The sequence below is a fragment of the Kryptolebias marmoratus genome, linkage group LG12, assembly GCF_001649575.2.
Source record: "Kryptolebias marmoratus isolate JLee-2015 linkage group LG12, ASM164957v2, whole genome shotgun sequence".
NCBI lineage: Eukaryota > Metazoa > Chordata > Actinopteri > Cyprinodontiformes > Rivulidae > Kryptolebias > Kryptolebias marmoratus.
The window spans coordinates 1,044,296-1,066,767 of record NC_051441.1 but is presented as its reverse complement, the minus strand read 5'-3'; the positions used below and the strand labels follow the sequence as shown (position 1 = coordinate 1,066,767).

General features: G+C 44.6%; 3 protein-coding genes across 5 annotated transcripts in view; 2 read left to right on the top strand and 1 right to left on the bottom strand.

Moving 5' to 3' along the window:
* Positions 1–3,434: 3,434 nt before the first annotated feature.
* On the top strand, positions 3,435–5,914 carry gh1 (growth hormone 1). Of its 2 annotated transcripts, none has more exons than XM_017428527.3 (6): positions 3,435–4,323; positions 4,776–4,909; positions 5,033–5,149; positions 5,235–5,378; positions 5,464–5,601; positions 5,697–5,900. In XM_017428527.3, the coding sequence occupies exons 1-6, from the start codon at positions 4,314–4,316 to the stop codon at positions 5,757–5,759; spliced, it is 606 nt and encodes a 201-aa protein (XP_017284016.1). In that variant the 5' UTR covers positions 3,435–4,313; the 3' UTR covers positions 5,760–5,900.
* Positions 5,915–6,900: 986 nt separating this feature from the next.
* cdc27 (cell division cycle 27) lies at positions 6,901–16,615 on the top strand. Of its 2 annotated transcripts, none has more exons than XM_017428460.3 (20): positions 6,901–7,058; positions 10,712–10,787; positions 10,880–11,027; positions 11,298–11,423; positions 11,606–11,703; positions 11,778–11,923; positions 12,016–12,236; positions 12,391–12,490; positions 12,628–12,737; positions 12,861–12,960; positions 13,066–13,246; positions 13,332–13,504; positions 13,590–13,742; positions 13,819–13,899; positions 14,117–14,244; positions 14,350–14,467; positions 14,769–14,897; positions 15,258–15,332; positions 15,599–15,728; positions 16,266–16,615. In XM_017428460.3, exons 1-20 carry the CDS (start codon positions 7,032–7,034, stop codon positions 16,352–16,354), a joined length of 2,409 nt encoding a protein of 802 aa, XP_017283949.1. In that variant the 5' UTR covers positions 6,901–7,031; the 3' UTR covers positions 16,355–16,615. The 2 variants fall into 2 exon arrangements, with proteins under 2 accessions (XP_017283949.1, XP_017283948.1); XM_017428459.3 differs by having other exon boundaries at positions 16,263–16,615.
* An 806-nt stretch (positions 16,616–17,421) lies between these two features.
* The window catches only part of maptb (microtubule-associated protein tau b), a 7,195-nt gene continuing 2,144 nt past the window's right edge, over positions 17,422–22,472 (bottom strand). Inside the window, exons 2-10 of the mRNA XM_017428482.3 lie at positions 21,859–21,930; positions 20,124–20,164; positions 19,829–19,886; positions 19,670–19,749; positions 19,248–19,397; positions 19,091–19,172; positions 18,628–18,737; positions 18,315–18,482; positions 17,422–18,240 (exon numbers count right to left, since the gene is read on the bottom strand). Coding sequence (XP_017283971.1) covers positions 18,208–18,240; positions 18,315–18,482; positions 18,628–18,737; positions 19,091–19,172; positions 19,248–19,397; positions 19,670–19,749; positions 19,829–19,886; positions 20,124–20,164; positions 21,859–21,925 — 789 coding nt within the window. The 5' untranslated portion in view covers positions 21,926–21,930 and the 3' untranslated portion in view covers positions 17,422–18,207. The remainder of the gene's footprint in view (positions 18,241–18,314; positions 18,483–18,627; positions 18,738–19,090; positions 19,173–19,247; positions 19,398–19,669; positions 19,750–19,828; positions 19,887–20,123; positions 20,165–21,858; positions 21,931–22,472) is intronic.

Below are 22,472 nucleotides of genomic sequence, written 5' to 3'. Positions count from 1 at the left end.
CTATCTGAAGACTCCTAAACCCAACCACATCAATCTGAAGACTCTTAAACCTGTTTATTCCTATCTGAAGACTCCTAAACCCAAATTTTCCTATCTGAAGACTCCTAAACCCAACCACATCAATCTGAAGACTCCTAAACCTGTTTATTCCTATCTGAAGACTCCTAACCCCAACCATTTTCATATGGAAACTCCTGAACCCACAGCTCCATGCTGAGGTGTTTGGGTTTTCATTTTCTAACAGAACATGAAATCTTTAGATGAACTCATTTGTGCTCTTGCTAACTCTGATTTTTGTCGTTGGTCCCTGTTCAGCAGATTTGGACTCTTCAATCTAAAATATCTTAGTTCTGCCTGCTGAGAGCAGATAATTCTGTTAATAGAAATTTAATCTTGTAAATAAATCTCACTCTGCTTGGTGGATAATTTAACCCTTTTTTAAAGTTAACAGAGGACTTTCTGGTTTGAGAAAATTTTCTGATTTTTATAAACAGCAGGCGTTTAAAGGACCTTCAGTTTTGAATGACGGAGAAGGTAGCCAATGGGAATGCAGCAACTGATCGAAGGAAGGTTTGGATTAATTTGGATTTTAAAAAAGACTGTTTACCTAAAAATTAACACTAGAGGGCAGTTCAGCAACACAAAATTGGAGGTTTTACTAGTGAGGAACCGAGCTGTTCTGTTCTGTTTTGTAATTTTAGCTCAATTTAAACCCGGTCAGATCTCTATGACAACAGTCTTTTCCACAGGTAACAAACACTGACTGGAATGTGAGGACAGGTGTTAAATAAAAGACACACAAACTGAAATACATGGACTTACACAAAGCGCCTCTAATCACAACAAAATGATGCCAGATGAACATTATTAAATCTGTTCTTACGTTTCTTTCACAGTATCTTTTATGAAGTATTATATATGAGTGATATTGTAGAACTGTTTTGTGTATTAATCTTTATTCAAATGAAACTCAGTTTGTTGTTTCTGTACAGACTAACCGCAGTTGTTCTTAGAAATATTGTTGCTTCATGTGATTTTTTTGATTGATTCATTGTGCAGATGGTGAATTTTAAAGGTTTTGTAGAGGGAAGGTTATAGTTATGGATTAAAGTATAGAAGTTTAGACATATGTTTAGATTAAAATGGAGCTGATTGGGAGTTCATTTAAAGTTTAGAGGTTTAGAAAGTTGTTCACGTGTTTGGACACATTTGTTTCTACCTAAATCTGTCCAACCAGGCTGTGTACTGTCCAACCAGGCTGTGTACTGTCCAACCAGGCTGTATATTGTCCAACCAGGCTGCACAAGTAGTTTTATGAAAATGTATCATGTAATCATTAAAGAAAATGTCATGTAAACACAACGATGTAAGAGAGACATATAGTCAGAAGTCTGTCCTTGTTGAATTTTATAGTAATGCATTATGTTGTAGTCAATTCATTAATCATTAAACTTGATGATTTTTTTAAAAACATAAACGTTTTCCCTTTGTTTATGTTCCCATGTCAACTAAAATTGGATTTATCTGCTTGAGTTTTGTTTTTCTTCACATTTTATTAACAAACACAGTAAAGTGAAGTCAGACCTGCACAGGTGAGCCGTTCGTTGTCATAAAATAATGAAGTTTAATCACTGTTTTACACATCATTATTAAACCAACTGGTCCAGCATTCAATCTGTGTTCTGAGCTCATAATAACAAACTGATTTTATTTCTAAGAACTGAGATTTCAGTCTGAACCACAAACAGGACAAAAACAAAAGAGCAGAGTTTCATGGCAGAATTTACAGCCAGTGCTCTGAACGTTAGGATTTGATGCAGCTCGGATCGTTGTACAGATGTCGGCAGCTGGAGGACAGATGATTATTTGGTTAAAGGTCTTTGGGTTGGTCCAGTTTCTGCTCTCTGATGGTCTTAGTTTCCTGCAGCGCTGAATAAATTCAGACTCGGGTGTAATGTGACTCAGATCAACGGAACATCTGTGAATAAATTCACACTTCCAGAGGACAAAAACACCAATCATCTGGGTGTAGTATTCATGTTTTAGATCAGATCCAAAAAGTCAGATGAGGTTTTCTCGTTTTTGGAAAATGAAAATGTTTTAAGCTTTTTAAAATCTTCACTCATCTAACAGATTATTGTTTTTCAGCTCAGTTTTATATCCAGTTTGTGTTTTAGTGTCTGTAGTTTCAGACAGCTGAAGGTTTTTAGTAAAAGTTGGTGTGTAGAAAGGATAAATGTTGAGTGTTGTAGCTGAAAGTCATGGTGCCCATTTATTGACCCTTTATATTTTATTGTTTTCTGTTGTTTTTGTTTAGATGTAGTTTCTGCTTCTGCATCAGGTTTTTGTTGGTTAAAATCAATTAAAAGTAAATCACATAAATAAAAAGATTAAAGAACTGTCAGAATGTGGTGTGAGCGTGGCGAACCCAATCCGCAGACTCATCTTTGGAAACAAAAACTGATTTATTTATATAAAAAGAAGAAAACAAAAAGCTGACGTGGCAGCAAAACTAACTATAACAAAAATCCAGATAATAACAAAGGCGGGACAAGGCAAGGCAAAAAAGAGGGACCAGACTGGAACCAAACACGAACAAACAACAATGAATCGGCAGGGAGGTGGAGAGGAAGACCAAGTTTTAAAGCAGAGGGTGATGAGGAGAAGTGGGAACAGGTGTGTGATCAGAAGTGAAGACAGCTGGAGATGGGTGTGACAGGAAACCAGAAAACTACTGAGCAGAGGACAGGTGGATGATGACAACAAACATGAACAGGAAAAAACTAAACTGAAACAAGAACTCAAACCGAAACAAGACAATAATCAAAACAACAAACTGAAAACACCAAACTATGACAAGAACAATTTTTTTGCAACAAATCAAAAACATCTTTATCTGTGTAAACTTCTGCTCAAGATTCAAACTATTTATAAACCATCATTAAACCATCAGAATCTTAAATTGAACTTTCCTGAAGAACATCTGGTTCCAGAAGGAGATCATGGAAGCATCACTGGATGAAAGAAACCAGCTCAAACCAAACTTCCTGAAGCAGAACTTATTCTGTTAAGCTCACAATTTATAACAAGTTTCTAATTTCACACAGAGCTCATTTTTATTTGGGTATGTTTACTGAAAAGTACGAGTTAAGTCTTACAGATGTGATGAAGTTTGTTTGAACCTTTTGGTAAAGAAAGAAAAATGCATAAAGGTCACTGAAATAACTTGAAACTGACTGAAGTAAAAATAAGACAAAAGGATGGTCCTCCAAGAAAAGACTAAAACTAGTGTCCACAGGGACACAGAGACAGGTGTGTCCTGTAATCAGCATCCCAGGTGTCCTCAGTCCTGTAATCAGTCTGTTTAAAGGGTGACAGGTAGTCACAGGGCTGTTTGGTATCATGGTGTGTACCACACTGAACATGGAGCACAGGAAGCTGAGGACAGAGTTGGACATGTCCACAAGAGGACAACTGATAACAAACTGAAGATACCGATCATATGACTGGTAACCAAAGAGATCAGAGGGGAAGTCCAAGGTCAAAGGTCATCAGTGGCAGATCGCAGCATCGGTCTGTTTGACACAAAGTGGACTTCATGGAAGACGACTGAGGAGGACACCTGATCATAAAGACAGAGTGAGAATCCACAGAGCTTCTGGGAGGATGTCCTTTGGACAGATGAGACAAAACTGGACCCTTTTGTCAACACGTCCCATCAGCTCTGTGTCCACAGACCCAAACCAGAACCAAAGACCAGAACCCTGAACCTACAGGAGAGTAAAGAGTTACTGTCAGTGCAGAAAAAACAAAGAGACTAAAAACTGGAGTCTTTTTTATCCCAGCAGTCTGATTGTGTGATCTTGGTTTTATGATAATATTCTTTAGTTGTAAATCAAAATGTTTTTAGTCTCTTTTTCTCCACTTTTCGATGTGTTTTAAATCTTTTCAGTTTTGGACACGACAGCTGAATCATTTCTCTGAAGTTTGCTCTGACTTTTAAAGTTTTTTTTCTTTATAAGTTTTGTTTTTTGTGATAAAATCTCTGCATCCTTCACCAGGTCTAAAACTTTCCACACGTGACATCAGAGTCAGAGTTTCCAGCTGCCGTCAGCAGTCTGTTTTTAAAGCTGCATCATTTTAAGGAGTTAATGTTAATTAAACACAGACTCACCTGTTTGTTCGTTTCATGTTTCTTCTGATGAATTTAATGATCAAATTCTCACCGATAAAACCCCAAAACTCTGAGCTGAAACATCAGAACCCAGAGCAGATTCACCTGAGGCAGAACCTGAACTGATCCCAGACCAGCCATGGACAGAGGTAAGACCTGCAGATCGGACACTTTAGAAACGTCCCGTCTGTAAAACGTTACCTGTTAGCTGCTAACCATCAGAAAAAAACTGAAATGCAAGTATGAGCTCACCTGTCTCCACTGTCTCACCCGTGTCCCTTATCTGCTCTCTCTCCTCTGTCTCACCTGTTTCGCTTGTCTCACCTGTCTCCTCTGTCTCACCTATCTCACCTGTCTCCTCTGTCTTACCTATCTCACCTGTCTCCTCTGTCTTACCTGTCTCCTCTGTCTCACCTGTCTCCTCTGTCTCACCTGTCTCCTCTGTCTCACCTGTTTCACCTGTCTCACCTGTCTCGCCTGTCTCCACTGTCTCCTCTATCTCACCTGTCTCCACTGTCTCCTCTATCTCACCTGTCTCCTCTGTCTTACCTGTCTCCTCTGTCTCCTCTGTCTCACCTGTCTCACCTGTCTCCTCTGCCAGCCGTCCTCCTGCTGTCAGTCATGTGTGCGGCTGTTTCCTCTCAGCCAATCACAGACAGCCAGCGTCTGTTCTCCATCGCGGTCAGCAGAGTCCAACACCTCCACCTGCTCGCCCAGAGGCTCTTCTCGGACTTTGTGAGTTCTGGAAAGACTCAGGGACACCAAGGCACTACAGAGTGGACACGGTGTATCTTTTTACTAATAACTGTGTGTTTTACTGTGTATTCATGAGTACTTGTGTGTATTTCCGTGTGTCAGGAGAGCTCTTTGCAGACAGAAGAACAACGTCAACTCAACAAAATCTTCCTGCAGGATTTCTGCAACTCTGATTACATCATCAGCCCCATCGACAAGCACGAGACGCAGCGCAGCTCGGTCAGTAAACTGCACTGTACTACACTGTACTACAAAGTACTACACAGTACCAAAGCCTAAGATTTTGGTTTGTCTTTGGTTCCAGGTTCTGAAGCTCCTGTCCATTTCCTACCGACTGGTGGAATCCTGGGAGTTCCCGAGTCGTTCTCTGTCCGGAGGTTCTGCCCCAAGGAACCAGATCTCACCTAAACTGTCCGAGCTGAAGACAGGGATCCTGCTGCTGATCAGGGTGAGAACACACACTGACCACGTGGTCCCCTCTGAGCAGCCATGTCGCCTGAGTAACTGGTCACCTGATTTTACAGGCCAATCAGGATGCGGCAGAGAGCTTTACAGACACCTCAGCCCTCCAGCTGGCACCGTACAGGAACTATTATCAGAGTCTTGGACCTGACGAGTCACTGCGGAGAACCTACGAAATGCTGGCTTGCTTCAAGAAAGACATGCACAAGGTAAGGAAGCAGAGAAACATGTCTGATGATGTCATCATGATGTCACAATGATGTCATGATGCCGATTGGTTATGAAACTATGACTGTGTTTACAGGTGGAGACTTACCTAACCGTGGCTAAGTGCCGACTCTCTCCAGAAGCAAACTGCACTCTGTAGCCCCGCCTCTCCAGCAGGAAGCCCCACCCCCTGCCCCACCCCAAACTTGGAATTAGTATAGGCCCTGCTTGGTGATTTGATGTGTTCAGATGTTCTGATGGAAGGAGAAAATGATGTCCCGCTGTCAGCATGTGAAATAAAGTGTGTTGCATTAATTTCTGATTGTTCTCTTTGAACTTTTTCTGTTCTGCTTTGATTCATTTGTTTAGAGAAGTAAAACAGTCACAGACCGATGAATGAAAGCTACTGATGCACTCACCGTACAGACAAGATCGACCCAATAATACATCAGGTCAGAGTCACAACACACACTTTTATCCAAAATTACTCTCAACTCAAAAACTGTGACACATGTGAAACCATCTGATTGAAGGTCTTTAATATCCAAGTTTCACTGCATTATAAATACATACTGGAAAACCTGAAAGAAAAATTCAAAAACTATAAAATATGTTTAGATATTAATCCATATATTTCCGGGAAACAGGCAGTTCTTTGCTGGCTGAAGGATATTTTTTTATTTTCTGCTGAACATAACTTGCCTTACAGTTACTTCTCACATTCATTCACATTTTGTACCTGCAGTAAATATATTAAATGAACAATATTTCATACTAGATGGGCTTATTTGTGTTAAAAAAAAAGACAGCTTTATGGCCATTTTGTTCAAACCTTGAAAACACCACCATGTGCATCCTGCGATGCTGAGTTATGTCGCATTATCTCGCATGTTGGGGGTGACTGGCAGCTACTACCACACCAAATCTTAGCTCACTGTCTGTAAACTTTAGTGAGAAATAGTCAGTTTTGTGTTTGCTGCGTTTGCTTAGCTGTGGCGGCCATCTTGAATTGGGTTGACTCCAAAAGTTAATCAGTTGTGGATATCCAATCAGTTATTATCTACTGAAAGTTTCGTTTAAATCTGTTCAGTGGTTCATGAGATATTTTGATCCACCAGGAGGTGACAAACCCCGCTTCTCACCCGCATTACCTAATTTTACCAGGAGGAGGAGCAGTGACCCACTTAGCCCCTGTCTTATTCGGGGTTCTTCGGCTGTGCTCGGTAATTGACGCTCGGGATTCTTCGGCTGTGCTCGGCAGCTTACGCCAAGAACTCTTCGGCTGTGCTCGGCGCGTGACGCTCGGCATTCTTCGGATGCGCTCGGCAGGTAACGGTCGGTACGTTCAAATGTTCGGCCGCAGGTCCTCCTGGAGACTGAAGTGAAGAAAGAAACAGACGAGCGAAGCCGATAGACGGACTTTGGAAGCGGAATGACGGTGCTGCAGGAACCTGTCCAGGTAGGAGCATCTCGTCACGTTGTTGTCATGACTGGGGAGGCCAGTATTTACGGAGCCGGCCTCGGCGGCTGCTTCAGTCCGCGCTGAGGGAGCCTGGTCCCCGCCGCAGGCCCCGCAGTTCGCCGCTCGCAGCCCGGAGCTTTCCTCGGTGTTCTCCCGGTTTAGTGGCGCGGTTGTCGGATCTTTAGTTAAGGGCTAAACCCGCTAGCTGGTAACAGATCTATGCATCAAACTAAACTCGGTGTCTGTGTCTAATTAAAATGTTCCTTGTTGTCAGTGAATAAATCCACGGATTGGGGTGGTTTCTGTGACCTTTTGTGACACGGGTGTGTTTACAGATTCCTTTGGCGTTAATCTGAGGCACGATGTTCTTTTTGTTGTTGTTGTTTATTTGTTTTTGTTTTTTTTGGGGGGGGGTAAAGATAACTTAATGTCCTCATTATGTTAGTGTTTTGATGCTCCATTCTGGCCCAGGTCAGATGTCCTGCTCTTTAAGGATAAAACGGTTTTATTAAAGTTCAGAATCAATCAAACTAATTATGTTTGTTTACATGGTTAATCCCGAGTCTCTCTTCTGACTGTTTATTTTCTTTAAACGTGTATTTTATAACCGTGTATTCCTGTTAATGAGCAGGTTGTATAAAATATCTACATGAACATGCTAATGCTATCAGTTAGCTGTGTGTTAGCTGTGTTAGCCGAGCCTGATTTTCCTTTTCAGCGGGTTCATTTTATCAAGATTTCAGACTGAAACAACGACAGAAACGGGTTCTGTTCTGCTGAAGCTGTTCCCGGTCTTTATGGACCGATCTGACCCAAATTCAGCCGCAGCAGAACCGGGTTAGCTTGCAGCTGGTTAGCCGCTGCTAACGACAGCTAGCTGCCGGTGTTGTGTTGAAATCTGTTTCTCCTCCAGCTTTTCTCCGTTTTCTCTTTAAATTCTGTTTTAAGAAATTGAGTTTAACCTTTAACATGCTGTCAAGGCTAAAATACCTCAAGTTTTTTCTCCTTTTGGTCCAGTTTTAGCAGAGGAACTCATCCTGATGGCTGAATATCACCATTAAAGATTTCAGTGGGGAATTAAATTACCCTTTTTCAGATTCATACATCTGACTCATTACCTCATGATGCACGTATCCTGACATTTTTATTCTTCTTTTATTAAATTTGTACCTTCCAACAAGGCTAAACATCCTGATGGCTGGAATCTAGGGTAAAATAAAGAGATTGGGGAAACATTTCCACACAACACCTGTGGCCGAGCTGCAGCTCAGCACAGAGTTACCGTTTTGTTAAATTTACAAACTAATAAGCGTTTGATTAAACACAGACACATCAGTTTTACGTGTCAGTCACAGGCTGCAGGTCAGCTCAGGTGATTTTCAGGTGGGATCAGCTCCAGAACAGAACCGCCAGACTGGACTGAACCTTGTGTTTGACTGGCCCGATCCTTACATGCACCCGCCAGGAAGGCTGGCGCTGGAAAGGTCAAACAGAGACGCCCTCAGTTTTTGTTGGGAAAAGATTGTTTGACCATAACTGGTATTGAAGATCTTGAGTCCTCTTCACCTCAGCTGTCCCCCCTTGTGACACGTATGATGCAAGCCTGGTAAAGCTTTTCATAAATATCACCATACGTGCCATCATCTTTGTTCAGTGACGACGTCTGTTTGTAAGATTTAATACAGACGTTATAAAAACACAGACATTTTGAGCAGAACGCCTCCTGTCTCGCCCGGGTGGACAGCAGCCCAGTCAGACTCTGAGTCGCTGACGAGACTTGGAGGAAACTCTAAATAAAACTCCTGACCCCGGCATCGGTAACTGCCTCTGGGGTTACTGTAAAAATAAAGAGCTGCTTCTTAGAAGTCTACTGGTGTTACCTCAGAGTGACCTTTGACCCCTGCTTTTTCCAGCCTGGTGCCGGATGAGCTTATTAAATGAACTGACGATCATTTCTGTTTTGGGTGAGAGAAACTGAAGGCCTTCAAAGAAACTATAATGAACAGTTGGTTTAGGACTAAGTGGAGCAGCTGCCCGTCCTCGGTCTGTTGTTTAATAAATATAAACGGGGTTAGTTAACCCTAACCTTCTACCCTCGGCACTTTGGAGGAAAGTGAGTTTTCTCTTACTGCACTTTCATCAGAAATTAAAGGTTCTGCTTTTGATAAACACACAGAATCTGATATTTAAAAAGAAGGAATTCAAATTTTTCCACCATTTTGTTTCGTCTGTCTTTAAACTGCAGTTTTTATCTGGATGTTCTGGGATGTTTTACGCCTCGACGGCTCTGAGACAGAGTGGGCAATGAGTGAAACACTGAGTTTAATTGGTTTATTAACTGCCGTTTTTCCTTTACTATTTTCAGAAAAGACGTCTGCACACTAAGTTACATTAATCTGAACAGGAGTCCTTCTTTATGTGAAACTGCACAGCATTTTTATCTTTTTTCTCTCATCTCATAAATGAAGCTTATAGGAAAGGCAGCTTCATTTGTGCCGCACATTTCAGCAACAAAGCAGCTCAAAGTGCTTTACATAAATAATTAAAAACACAAGCATACAAACAGAACATTTCATAAAATTAAAAGCAAGAATCAAACATAAAGGAGTAAAAAATACAGCATAAAATAATTCTTTGCTTTAATCCAAGGCAGCGGCGAACAGGATGGTTTTTAACTCGTTTTAAAGGAACTCAGTCTGAGCAGTCCAGCTGTTTTCTGGGAGTTTATTCCAGATGTTTGGTGGATAAAAGCTGAAAGGAGCTTCTGCAGGTTTGGTTCTGCCTCTGGGGACAAAGAGCTGGTTTGATCCAGACGACCTCAGAGGTCATAAAGCAGCAGAAAGATCAGAGATGTGTTTTGGACCCAGACGGTTCAGTGTTCTGTAAACCAACAAGACTTTAAAGCCAGTTCTCCGAGCAACAGGAAGCCGAAGCAGAACTGGACTGATGGGATCCACTGTCCTGGTCTTTGTGAGGACTCAGGAACCAACGTTCTGGATCAGTTTTTAGGAACATCAGTAAAAACAATAATCATGTCAGCTAAAGATAAATGTGTGGACAAGTTTTTCTATGTGCTGCTGAGACATGTGGTAGAAGGCTGTGGCTGTTCAGACCAAGGTTTGGGGCTTTGTAGGTGTAGTTCTTTCCTCTTAGCTTCCAAATCTACTACTTCAGTTTAATCTTTGAGCTGAAGAAAGCTCCGTGATGGATTGGGCTGTAGGTTCAGCTCCTGAACGAGCCTTGGACTCTCCAAACTCTGACATGTCCTCATGTTTTTCCAGGTTTGGTAACTGGTTACTGTCAGGTAATTTTTCAGCTGCTTCTGTGTTGAATCACAGGCACGTGGAGGCACTGTTCACCATATATGCTGTGATAGGGCTAACGAGATCCCTGCAGCTGTATCAAATGCAGCACTGAGATCCAACAGGACAAGTATGGACACATGTCCACTGTCTGAGGCTGTAAGAATATCAGTAACTTTTCCCAGTGCTGTTTCTGTGCTATGAGGAATCCTAAACTCTGACTGAAACTCTCCAAACAGATTATTTCTGTTTCCACAAATGATAATATGTTTGTTCAGGAGCTTCTGACGTTAACCCACATCTCTGTGTTCAGGAGGAGCTAACGTTAATTCATGTCTCTGTGTTTAGGCTGCAGTGTGGCAGGCGCTCAACCACTATGCTTACCTGGATGCTGTTTTCCTAGCTGAGAGACTCTACGCTGAAGGTAACACCTGTCTGACTGTTTACCTGTCTGCCTCCTCGATGACCTGCTTTCCTGTCTGTTTACCTGTTTACCTGTTTACCTGTGTGTGTCAGTGCGGTCAGAGGAGGCTCTCTACCTGTTGGCCACGTGTTACTACCGCTCCGGGAAGCCTTATAAAGCGTACAGACTACTAAAGGCTCACAGCTGCTCCACACCGCAGGTTCGATTCCTGCTGGCAAAGTGCTGCGTTGAACTAAGCAAGTAAGAAAACACACACACTGACCTTTTAACCTCTGACCCCTGCCCCTAATATCCACACAGACCTCAGTGCTTAAGCAGGAAGAACTTCTGATGGAAAATCTTAATGATGGAAGAAAAAGAGTTCAGTTAATTCTGTTAAAGTTTTTAGGGTCACCAGGACCTGAGGTCTGAACTGTGAAGCAGAGTCAACATAACCAGCATCACTGTATTTGTTTCTGGAGGGTTTTAATCACCTTTCCCTCACCTGTCCCTCACCTGTCTGCCTCCCAGGTTGGCTGAAGGGGAGCAGGTTCTGATTGGTGGAGTGCTGAACAAACAGAAGAGTCAGGATGACATCATCACAGAGTTTGGAGACTCCGCTTCCTTCACATTGTCCTTACTGGGACACATTTATTGGTAAGCAGCTGGTCATCTCTGTGTGTCCCTGGCCGGTTGTCTCCGTGTGTCCCTGGCCCGTTGTCTTCGTGTGTCCCTGGCCCGTTGTCTCCATGTGTCCCCGGCCCGTTGTCTCCATGTGTCCCTGGTATTCTGTTATTTTAATGTAACTGTTGAGTCGTGTCTCGTCTGTTTTCGAGCAGTAAGACCGACCGTGCTGCTAAAGGTGCCGAGTGTTTCCAGAGGAGTTTAACTCTCAACCCTTTCCTCTGGTCACCGTTCCAAAACCTCTGTCACCTAGGTAACACACGCACACACACACGGTTTCCGTCATGTGATCATGTGACCTAAGAAGTGATCTGGTCCTTGTTCCAGGAGAGAAACCAGATCCAGATCAAGTGTTCAGGTTGTCCGCTCTACAGAACTCCTCTGTAGCTCTGCCCCCTCCACATGTAAGCCCCGCCCAGAACCCATCTCATCGCCTTGACACCGCTCTAATGGAGACGCCACAGGACACACTGGTACACAACTCAAACACACCTGAATCCGATTACTCGGACTATAATAATCATTTTATTGGTGATGTAACAGTCCTGTTGTTGTTGTTTTACAGGAGCTAAATCGTCTGAATCTTGAATCGTCAAATGGAAAGCTAACTTCAGATGTGTCGGTTTCCTACATCGATTCCTCCCTCATCTCCCCAGAAACCGGCTCGCTATTGGGTAACACTGTTTCCATTGCGTCAGCTGGGTCTCTGCTGGCTAAACAGAACAAACCCAAGAGTGGGCGGAGCTTGTTGGGTGGATCCGCTGCCCTCAGCCCACTGACCCCAAGGTGAGCGTGTCGATACATCTGTGCAGAGAACTGTAACACAAAATATGCATAAACGTCCCTTTAACGACTCTGTAACATGCTTAGAGTCCATGTGACATGTTTCGACCTCTCATTAACTTGTTTTGACTTCTGTAATGTCTAACTCTGTGTGCAGTTATGGCATCCTGCCCCTAGAGCCCAGCCCTGGAGACCCCACATATCTACAGAACTATTCAGCTACAATGGAAACACAAAGCACAGCGCCCAGCAAGAAGGTACACACACACTAAACCCAGTCATAATCACATCTTACAAAAATCTTTAATCTCAGGTGAACTTCTAAGCCTTCACGATGCTGAGATCAGGGTATGGATGAACCCTACCCTGACTCCTGTACCCGTCTCTCTGCCAGTCTGTTTCCAGAATCAGTCAGTCCAAGTCTGTCTTCACTCAGAGTGGGAACAGCAGAGACGTTCTCCCCATTCCCTTCAACCAATCACAGACTTCAGCACCTCACACCAGGTAGTTGCAGCAGCTGATTTCGGAGCCTCATACGATCTGAAATTAGTCCTGTTTTCTGGCTTTTATTTGATTGAACTGTTTAATAAACATTTTTCCTCTCTGATCCACCTGTCTCTCTGCCAGTGGGTCTCCTCAGGTCCTTAGTCCCAGTATGTCTGGTCCTCCTAATGTTCAGCCCAGAAGAAGCTCCAGACTGTTTACCAGCGCCAGCTCTACTGCCAAGGTACAGGATTCCCACAGTGTTGGTTCAGCCCTTTCTTTGATTTTCTTCTTCTGTTCCATGATGGTGCCCGACAGATTCACATTGGTTCTGGTTCTTCTTCTGCAGGAGAACAGCAAGAAGTTAAAGGTGAAGTTTCCTCCGAAGATCACCCACAGGAAAATAAAAGGTAAATCAACAAAGACATCAAACAACAGCAACCTGAACGAGAGTCTGGACATCCTGAGGCTGGATACCAGTTTGAGCCTGCCAGATACCAGAATACCACAGTACCAGCGGGCCGCTGCAGGTACCACCAGCTTTCTGTATCTTGTTTCCAGAACCAGCCCCCGAGACCTGCCCGGTCATGATGTACCTGTCCTTTTTGTGTTCAGACAGTGTGATGGCGTTGCTGCGGGAACTAGGGCGGGGTTACCAGGCGCTGTGCTTATACAACTGCAGGGAGGCCATCAACATCCTTACGTCCCTTCCTCCTCAGCATTACAACACCGGCTGGGTTCTCACACACATAGGCAGGGCCTACTTTGAGCTGGCTGAATACATGCAGGTGAGTCCACCACCAGATCCGTAGGCTTACCTGTCATATGGGTGACTCCACAACACAGTAGCTGTCTCTGTGGGAACGTTTGTAGGCAGAGCGTCTGTTCAGCGAAGTGCGCAGGATCGAGTCGTATCGCGTGGAAGGCATGGAGATCTACTCCACCACTCTGTGGCACCTGCAGAAAGACGTGGCCCTGTCGGCGCTGGCCAAAGACCTGACGGACATGGACAAGAACTGTCCCGAGGTGCTTTTCTAGCTGCTTCGGAGTCTCCACTCAGATGAGCTGTTTACAGTGTTGGTAACACTGCGTGTCTTTGCAGGCCTGGTGTGTCGCAGGAAACTGCTTCAGTCTCCAGAGGGAGCACGACATCGCCATCAAGTTCTTCCAGAGAGCCATCCAGGTGAGCTGCTGTTCCACCTGAGAGTGTTCCAACTAATGAGGAATCAAAGTACTCAACCTTCAGTAAAGTTTGTTTTAGGGAGTTTGAAGGGAGGCTCCAAATGATTGTCAAACCTCAGCAGTTCACGAATAAGAAAAAAGAAGATGAATGGATTGAATGTTCATGAAACATCTGTCTGTCCTTAAAGTGTTCCTTTGTCTCAACTGTTGTCTTTCAGGTGGACCCGGGTTTTGCATACGCCTACACTCTGTTGGGTCACGAGTTTGTCCTGACGGAGGAGCTGGACCGAGCTCTTGCCTGCTTCCGAAATGCCATCAGAGTAAACAATCGACACTACAACGCCTGGTACGGTCACCGTGAAAACTCGCGTAGTGTAGAAGTCACCTTGTGTTTACAGAACGTACACAAAACAAGCAGCGAGTAACAGTAATCACATCTGTGTGTGTTCAGGTATGGACTGGGAATGATTTACTACAAACAGGAGAAGTTCAACTTGGCAGAAATCCACTTCAAGAAAGCTCTAAGCATCAACCCTCAAAGCTCCGTCTTGCTCTGCCATATCGGAGTGGTATGTTAGCATCTGTTAGCATCTGCCAGCATGTGTTAGGGCTTGTTAGCATCTGTCAGTGTCTGTTAGCATCTGTTAGCATCTGCCAGCATGTGTTAGGGCTTGTTAGCATCTGTCAGCGTCTGTTAGCATCTGTCAGTGTCTGTTAGCATCTGCCAGCATGTGTTAGGGCTTGTTAGCATTTGTTAGCATCTGTTAGCTTTTGTTAGCGTCTGTCAGTGTCTGTTAGCATCTGTAGTTCATTGATCTGCCGTTTGCTGCAGCTCTTCATTAACTCTGACACTTTAATGACTAATTTCAGGTGCAGCACGCTCTGAAGAAGTCTGATGCTGCTTTAGAGACTCTGAACAGAGCCATCGGTATCGACCCAAAGAATCCTCTCTGCAAGTTCCACCGAGCCTCTATCCTGTTTGCCAATGACAAGTACAAGGTAATCAGAATACATGGGTATGGTAATCAGAACCAGTGAATACATGTGGAGCAGAACTGAGTTAAAGTTCCCCAGAACCAGTCCACCCACTCAAACCTTCCTCAGATAAACAGTCTGTACAGTAAAATTTATATATATTTATTATCAAACCAGAAGAGAAAAAATTGTCTGAAACTATTTTTTTTAGTGAAAAACAAAAATCTTCAGCTGCTTTTTTTAAAACAACATGAGATTCTGGGGTTGATCTGCAGCTTCCTGAAAGGATGGAAATCCCTGACCCAGAGCCATCTTTCTCCATGACGACACACCTCTGTCCTTGTTTCCGTGACAACCTGTCTCTCTCTCTCTCTCTCTCTGCAGGCGGCTCTTCAGGAGTTGGAGGAATTGAAGCAGATCGTTCCCAAAGAGTCTCTGGTTTACTTCCTCATAGGAAAGGTAAGAGTTGGTTCTGTCCAATCAGGTGACTCCTCTGAGGTTGTAGACAGCCAATCAGAGCAGAGATAACAAATAGAGCAGTGAAGTCACTGACCCTGGAACAGAACCAGGCATCGGGTCGAGCTGCAGCGCACAACCAGAGGTCAGAGTTGAGTTCTCTCAGGTTGTGTGTCAGTAAACATTTAAGCATTATTACAGTTCGGCTTCAAAGTTTGTCTCTTGCAGTTTTTGTGAGACTTGATTAAAACCCTGCACCTGTCCCTCAGGTGTATAAGAAGCTGGGTCAGACCCACCTGGCTCTGATGAACTTCAGCTGGGCCATGGATCTGGACCCTAAAGGAGCCAACAACCAGATCAAAGAAGCCATCGATAAGAGATACCTGCCTGAGGACGAAGGTACGGCCACAGATCAGGTCTGGTTCTGTTCGACCCGATTCAAGGGTTTGAAGTCAAACTTAAAAAACGAAACTGAATTTGATATCATGGAGTCGTGCAATACATTGGAAGTGAATTAAATCACTGATTTTGTGTATTTGTTTATAACTTTATGGAGTAGCCAACATTTCAGTAAATAATTTATTTTAAATTCAACAGGAAGAGATAAAAAAAATATTTTGAATTCAATTTACTATTCCTACTATTACTATTCAGTGTGCCTCTCAGCCATCTATCCTTCGTCTCTCATCTACCTCTCACCCGTCTCTCACCTGCTTCTCACCCGTCTCTCACCTGTCTCTCACCCGTCTCTCACCTGCGTCTCATCTGTCTCTCACCTGTCTGTCACCCGTCTGTCACCAGTCTCTCACCTGTCTCTCACCCGTCTCTCACCTGCGTCTCATCTGTCTCTCACCTGCCTCTCACCAGCCTCTCACCCGTCTCTCACCCGTCTCTCATCCGTCTCTCACCTACGTCTCACCTGTCTCTCCTCAGCAGCAGAGGTGGACGACAGTCAGGACAGCAGCATCATGACGGACGCTGACGACACACAGCTCCACACGGCTGAGAGTGACGATGTCCTTTAGCTCCGCCTCTTCTCTTTGCCCCACCTCCAGCTTGACTCCGCCTTTCCTTTGATTGACGGGTGAAATGGTGTTGCTAGGCAACATGCTGAAGGAGAAATGTTGAGTTTAGCTCCACCCAACCCTCCCCTTATCCTCCGACTGGCTGAAACAGACTGCTGCTGACCTTAAGCCCCGCCCCCTCACCTTCTAACATCACAGCTGTTTTTTTTATGTTCTTTTTATTGTCCTCAGAAATAAACCAATAAAAACTTGTAAACTCCACCCACTGCTCTCTGTTTTCTGTGTACCATCAGCCAATCAGAGCAGCTCTGAGATCCTCCAGCCAGGTGTGCCAGCATCACGCACACCTGGAAACGGCAGCTGTTTTTCTGTTGTCATAGCAACAATCTTACTGTCAGGTTGTGTTTAGATAGTTAAACAGGTTTAAACTCTGAGTTAAAATTAACCATGTTTCATGGTGAACCTGAACACAGAAAATCGTCACGTGACTTCACCAGGTGGCTTCCTGTTCCTGCTTCTTGACTTCATTAAGCCCCGCCCCTTCTCTACCTGCATCAGGTGGGTCAATTACAACCAAAGACCCATGTGTGTGTAATGTTCTCTAACATGAATGCTTTTTGACTGCAAATTTAAATGATCATTTCTTAACTCTTCTGCTGGATAAACAGACCAGACTGGGAGCAGATGGTGCTGATTCGAGAGCAGTGGAGCTTACCTGAGGTTCATCCTCTGATGCACCTGAGGTTCATCCTCTGAAGTGAGTATAAGTCACACATCCATGCTTGACGTCTGGGTCACTATTTATACAAACTAATTAACCATTTGTGGCCACAGGAACGTTTTTAAATGTTAAAACTCACATTTGTGAGGATAATAAAAATCTACGTTAACGATCGATATTTGTTCACTTTTAGTCAAATACTTTAACACTTTCAGATTCTTTAATATTTGTGCAGATTACCTTTAAAATGACCCAAACTGTTGACAGAAAACAGAACGATGAAGAACATTTAGTGATGAAGACCGACTGCAGTTTAGGAACGTTTACAGTGATGGAGCAACAATAATTGTCCGATTCAAGAGAAACTTTATTGATACAAAGCACTTTAACAGCCAACAGGCACAGAGACAGAGTAGTTTTGCCACCAGTAATCAAACAGCATTCTGGGTAATTTTTAACGAGGGGAGGGGGGGGCTGTTACCTGTGAGTTACTGCCTGATGTGAGTCACACCAACATATTTTCAGTTTTATTTTAATTTTAGTAGTGAACTGAAATTAATCTGGTTTTACTGTAATCTACTCAAATGATGTTTTTCTCTTGGTTCTAATGAGTTCAGAAATGTTCTGTTTAGAAAACAAAAAAGATGGCGTTGCAGCAGCACAGCCATTTGTTCACATCACTGACGTCACGTAGCAATATCACGGAAAGTTGGACATACCTAAAGAAGTAACAGGGGGCGTGGCCAGCGAGAATCACACCAGGTAAGGACAGGATCAATATCAGCTTTCAGAAACATGGAAAATGAGGATTGGCTGAGAGAGGTGACATCAGAGATAGGCTTTCTGTGATTGGAGGGATTTTATGAGCATCTGATCTGTAGGTGCTCTCCATTTGGACAGACTCACCTGGACGACTGAAGTCTGATTGGCTGCTGCCTGATCACCTGGATGACTCACCTGCCTGACTGAACACTAATTGGCTGCTGTTCACTCTGCATCATAAAATCTCTCCAATCACTGCTGACACTTGTATGAGGAAAAAGGTGGAATGATCTTTTTTTGTTTTTCTTTCATTTGACGGTTTCCTTGGTGACAGGAGGGGGCCAGGTCTGCAGGCACAGAGCTCGACCAATCACAGCCCTTCTTTGGCGAGGGACGCAGACACCTGAAGGCAGGAACAGGTTGGTTACTGAAGTAAAGTTTGTGTTTGGTTTGGTTCCAAGCAAATGAGCCGCTCACCTGATCAGCCAAAGTGTCGAGAGGCGGAGCTTCAGCAGCGTTAAGGCTTTCATGGGAATTAGTGTTGCTAAGGTGAGGAGGGGAGGAGTCAGCCTGGACAATGATGTCAGCACCGTGGTCAGTCCGAGCTTTGGCCTTCTCTCTGAACGACAGCTTTTGGCTCTCAATCTGTAAACAAACAAACAAGATTTAAAACTTTTGAATTGTTAAATTGAGGAGAAAAATGTCTAATTGTTTTAGTTTGTCATTAGCATGTTGTTAGCGTGTCATTAGCATGTCGTTAGCATGTCATTAGCATGTTGTTAGCATGTACCTTCTTCTTCCCTCCTCCTGGAACATGAGTAACGTTCTCCAGAGAACCAACTTTAGACTGGATGTCTTTAAACTCCACCTTCTCAGACTTGATCTCCACCTTCCCTCCACCTGAGGAGAACAAAAGAGGCGGAGCTTCACTCTGTCAGTCTCTGTATCGCCAGTCCAGGTGGAGCCACGCCACTGCACGTTAAACAAGATCATTAAATTGGTTCTATCAGTAATTAAGTCTAAAAGTAAAAGAATTATTAGCCAATCAACATCAGATAAATCACAGAGTCAGGTGTCTGATACTTCCTGATTGATGACGTAGAACAAACAGGAGCGGTCTGAGAACCGATCCTCCAGGAACACGTTCCACATTTAAGCGCTGACATCTGACAGAGAGGCTGATGATGATGAAGTTCTACCCCTGATTTGTGGCGCCGGACACCTTGGGAAGGCCTCCTGTTGTCTGCAGTTACCTGGTTTGTGGTAGATGTTGTCTTTGGAGCCACACTTGGATGTCACGTTACTGAGGTCCAGCTTCTTGTTGACGATGTGAATCTGCAAGTGAGCAGGTGGAGGGTCAGATCCACCTGGGAGTAAATTCACAGGTACAAGTGCACCGACGAGCATTACCTTGCCCCCTCCAGGTGAGTGCTTCAGGTTCTCCGTGGATCCCACCTTGGACTTCACGTTGCTGAGGTCGGGCATTGGATGGGAGGGTAGGGGAGGTGTTCGGCCACGAGCTGAGCCAGGGGACCTCGGTGGGGTCCGGACCACCGCCACCTGCAGAACCGATCAAACCAGGTCAATCCAAACCAGTTTAACCAGCAGTCAGAGATGACATCACTGAGGACTGGGAACCAGTTTAACTAAACTGGTAACCAGAATGAACCTCTTTGGGTCAGCCTGAACTACCTCAGATCTAAATAACTTTACATGGACATGCACATTTTTCACAATAAAAGCCCTGATTATATACAACAGGTGAGTAGGACGGACAGACAGGTAAATGAGAGATTGAACAGGTGTTCTCAGGTGTTTTCAGGTGTTTGGACCTTCTTCACGTCTTTGTTGGGAGTGGATGACCTGCTGGCAGGTGAGCGACTTCCTGGACTGCTGGTCCCGTCGACGGACTCTGACAGACAGACAGACAGACAGGTGAGTCCAGGTGGAACCGCTTTAATGGGTTCACCTGTTTTACTGGTGAGGTGTACCTGTACTCTTGGCTGTGATCATCTTTGCAGCTCTACTGCCCCCTGCTGGTCTGGAGGCCTAAAAACCACAAACAGGATTTACTCAGCAGCGACTTCCTGTCTGGTTCCGGTTCTCAGAGTCTCCAGAACCAGAACTGAAGTTAATCTGAACCTTCATCGCCACAACTGAACTCCTAAACTGTTACCTTTAACCCCTCTGTGACCCTCAGATCTCAGAAGAATCGATACAGGAAGTGAGACATTACCGCTCAGGTGAGACTCACCTGTTTTACCAGAAACACAATCACTATTTTACCTTCATGGCTTCCTGAGCAGAGTCCTTCACCGCTTCTTTACCTGAAGAGGGAGGAGGAGAAGTGTTAGAGGCCGTTTCCGTGACAACCAGGAGATCAAACAGGAAGTGATTGGTCTGGGAAACAGGAAGTGATCAGTCTGGAGAACAGGAAGTGATCAGTCTGGGGAACAGGAAGTGATCAGTCTGGAGAACAGGAAGTGATCAGTCTGGGGAACAGGAAGTGATCAGTCTGGAGAACAGGAAGTGATCAGTCTGGAGAACAGGAAGTGATCAGTTTGGGAAACAGGAAGTGATCAGTCTGGGGAACAGGAAGTGATCAGTCTGGAGAACAGGAAGTGATCAGTCTGGGGAACAGGAAGTGATCAGTCTGGAGAACAGGAAGTGATCAGTTTGGGAAACAGGAAGTGATCGGCCTGTGCCACCATCAGCAAGATGAGAAAAAATATTCAAAACTACAACACAGCAGGAGGAGCACAGGAAGGAGTAGAGGCATGGCCAGGAGGAGCACGGGGAGGCAGTGGGGAGGAAGGCGGAGCAGAGGTAGGAGGCACAGGGTGCAGGAGCTGAGGGAGGAGGCGCTAAGGGTGGCGGTCCAGTGGCAGAAGGAGTGCAGGGTGGAGGAGCAGAGGTAGGAGGTCCAGTGGCAGGAGGCGCAGAGAGAGGAGGAGCAGCAGGACAGACCTTTCATGATGGGGAGAAGGAGTGCCAAGTTTCCTGAGAGGAGCAAAGGAGGTGCTTGTTGTGTTCTCCCTGTGGTCACCTCCTCTTTCTCCTCAGCACTGGTACTCCCTCTTATTCCTGCTCCTCTACCACCACCTCCTTCTCTTCATCAGATTCACCTGGATGAGGAGCAGGTGAGTAACAGGATCACTTCCCTGGCACCCTCCTGCTCCTTATTTCTCATTTAAGTCTTCTCCTGTCCTCTGACTTCTTTCTCCTCTACATTCACCACCTCCTGCTCCTCCTGTGGAAGAGGAGGGAGTCCTCCTCTTTACCTTCTCAAATTCTCTGAACATTTCCCTTCTCATTTTTCACCTCCTCTTTGTCAGCTCCTCTTCTGGCTCCTGGGGGAAGAGCCAGTCTTCCCTTCTTTTGTCTCCTCCTCCTCCTGCACCTCCTGCTGCCTGAGTCTCAAAACCTCACTTCAAACTTGTTGGGTCTCCTTCTGCTCCTCCTATTCTGCAGTTCCGTTTGGAAATTTGTAAAAAAAACAGACAGGTCTGGGGGAGGAGGTGGAGTCGAGTGGGGAGAGGAGGAGGAGAGAAGGAAGCGAGGAGGTGAAAGACAGATCAGCTGCTGTCGATTCATCCACAACGTGATCCTGAAAAACTGAAACCAAGTTCCCACGAATGGGAGGAGTCAGAGAGAGGAGGTCTGTCTGCAGGAGGTGCTCACCTCCTTTTGTGTGGAGTGACCGACCACATCAAGCTAAGCTAACGAGGCGAGAACCCGCTCAGACCTTCGTTGGCGTGCTTTCCTTCCAGAGGAATATTTTTGCTAAACTTACCCACCGTTATAACATTTTTATACATTTATACCACCCAGAAACATGAATAACTATGTGGAACTACCAGTTTCCTCAGTTTTGTTTTAGTCCAGAACCAAGTGGAACCGCCAGGCGTGCAGAGAACTCACCCTCTATTACAACATTTAAATATCACTGATATGTTTTTGTTTATTTAAAACTAATTATCTTCTGAGTAAAAAAATAACTGACTGATAGGCCAACACAAACCTCCCATCATGCTTTGCTCCTCCTGGGCAGGGCCATTTTTGACGAGGGCGGAGTCTCCATCCATCATCACTCCTGCAGGGATGAGAGGAGGAGAAATGACTTTCAACAGGTTTAAAAAATATATTTAAACCAACATAAACGAGTGAAAACACAGCTGCTGATAACCAGTTCTACACATCAGCTCTGCCTCAGAACATGTCAGAACCTCAGAACTTCAGAACCTTTGACCCACGAGTCATCGTAAGCAGAACCCTCCCATCCCACCAGAGACAAACTGATCTCAGTCATCTGTTATCCATAAACATCTGGAATTATCCTCCACTGGATTCACACTAAAAAGTCTGACAGAACCGTCTGATGCTTCTGAGTGACGATCAGAACATCCAGCAGCTGATTTTTGGACCTGAGGAAGTGATCAAATGTTTGCTTTTATATCTAATCTGATTATTCTGACTACAGAATAAGGAGTTTCAGATTCAAACAGATGCAGGACTGGTGCTCCGGTCTCAGGTTGATGTTCTGGTTGGTGCTCCGGTCTCAGGTTGATGTTCTGGTTGGTGCTCCGGTCTCTGGTTGGTGCTCCGGTCTCCAGTTGATGTTCTGGTTGGTGCTCC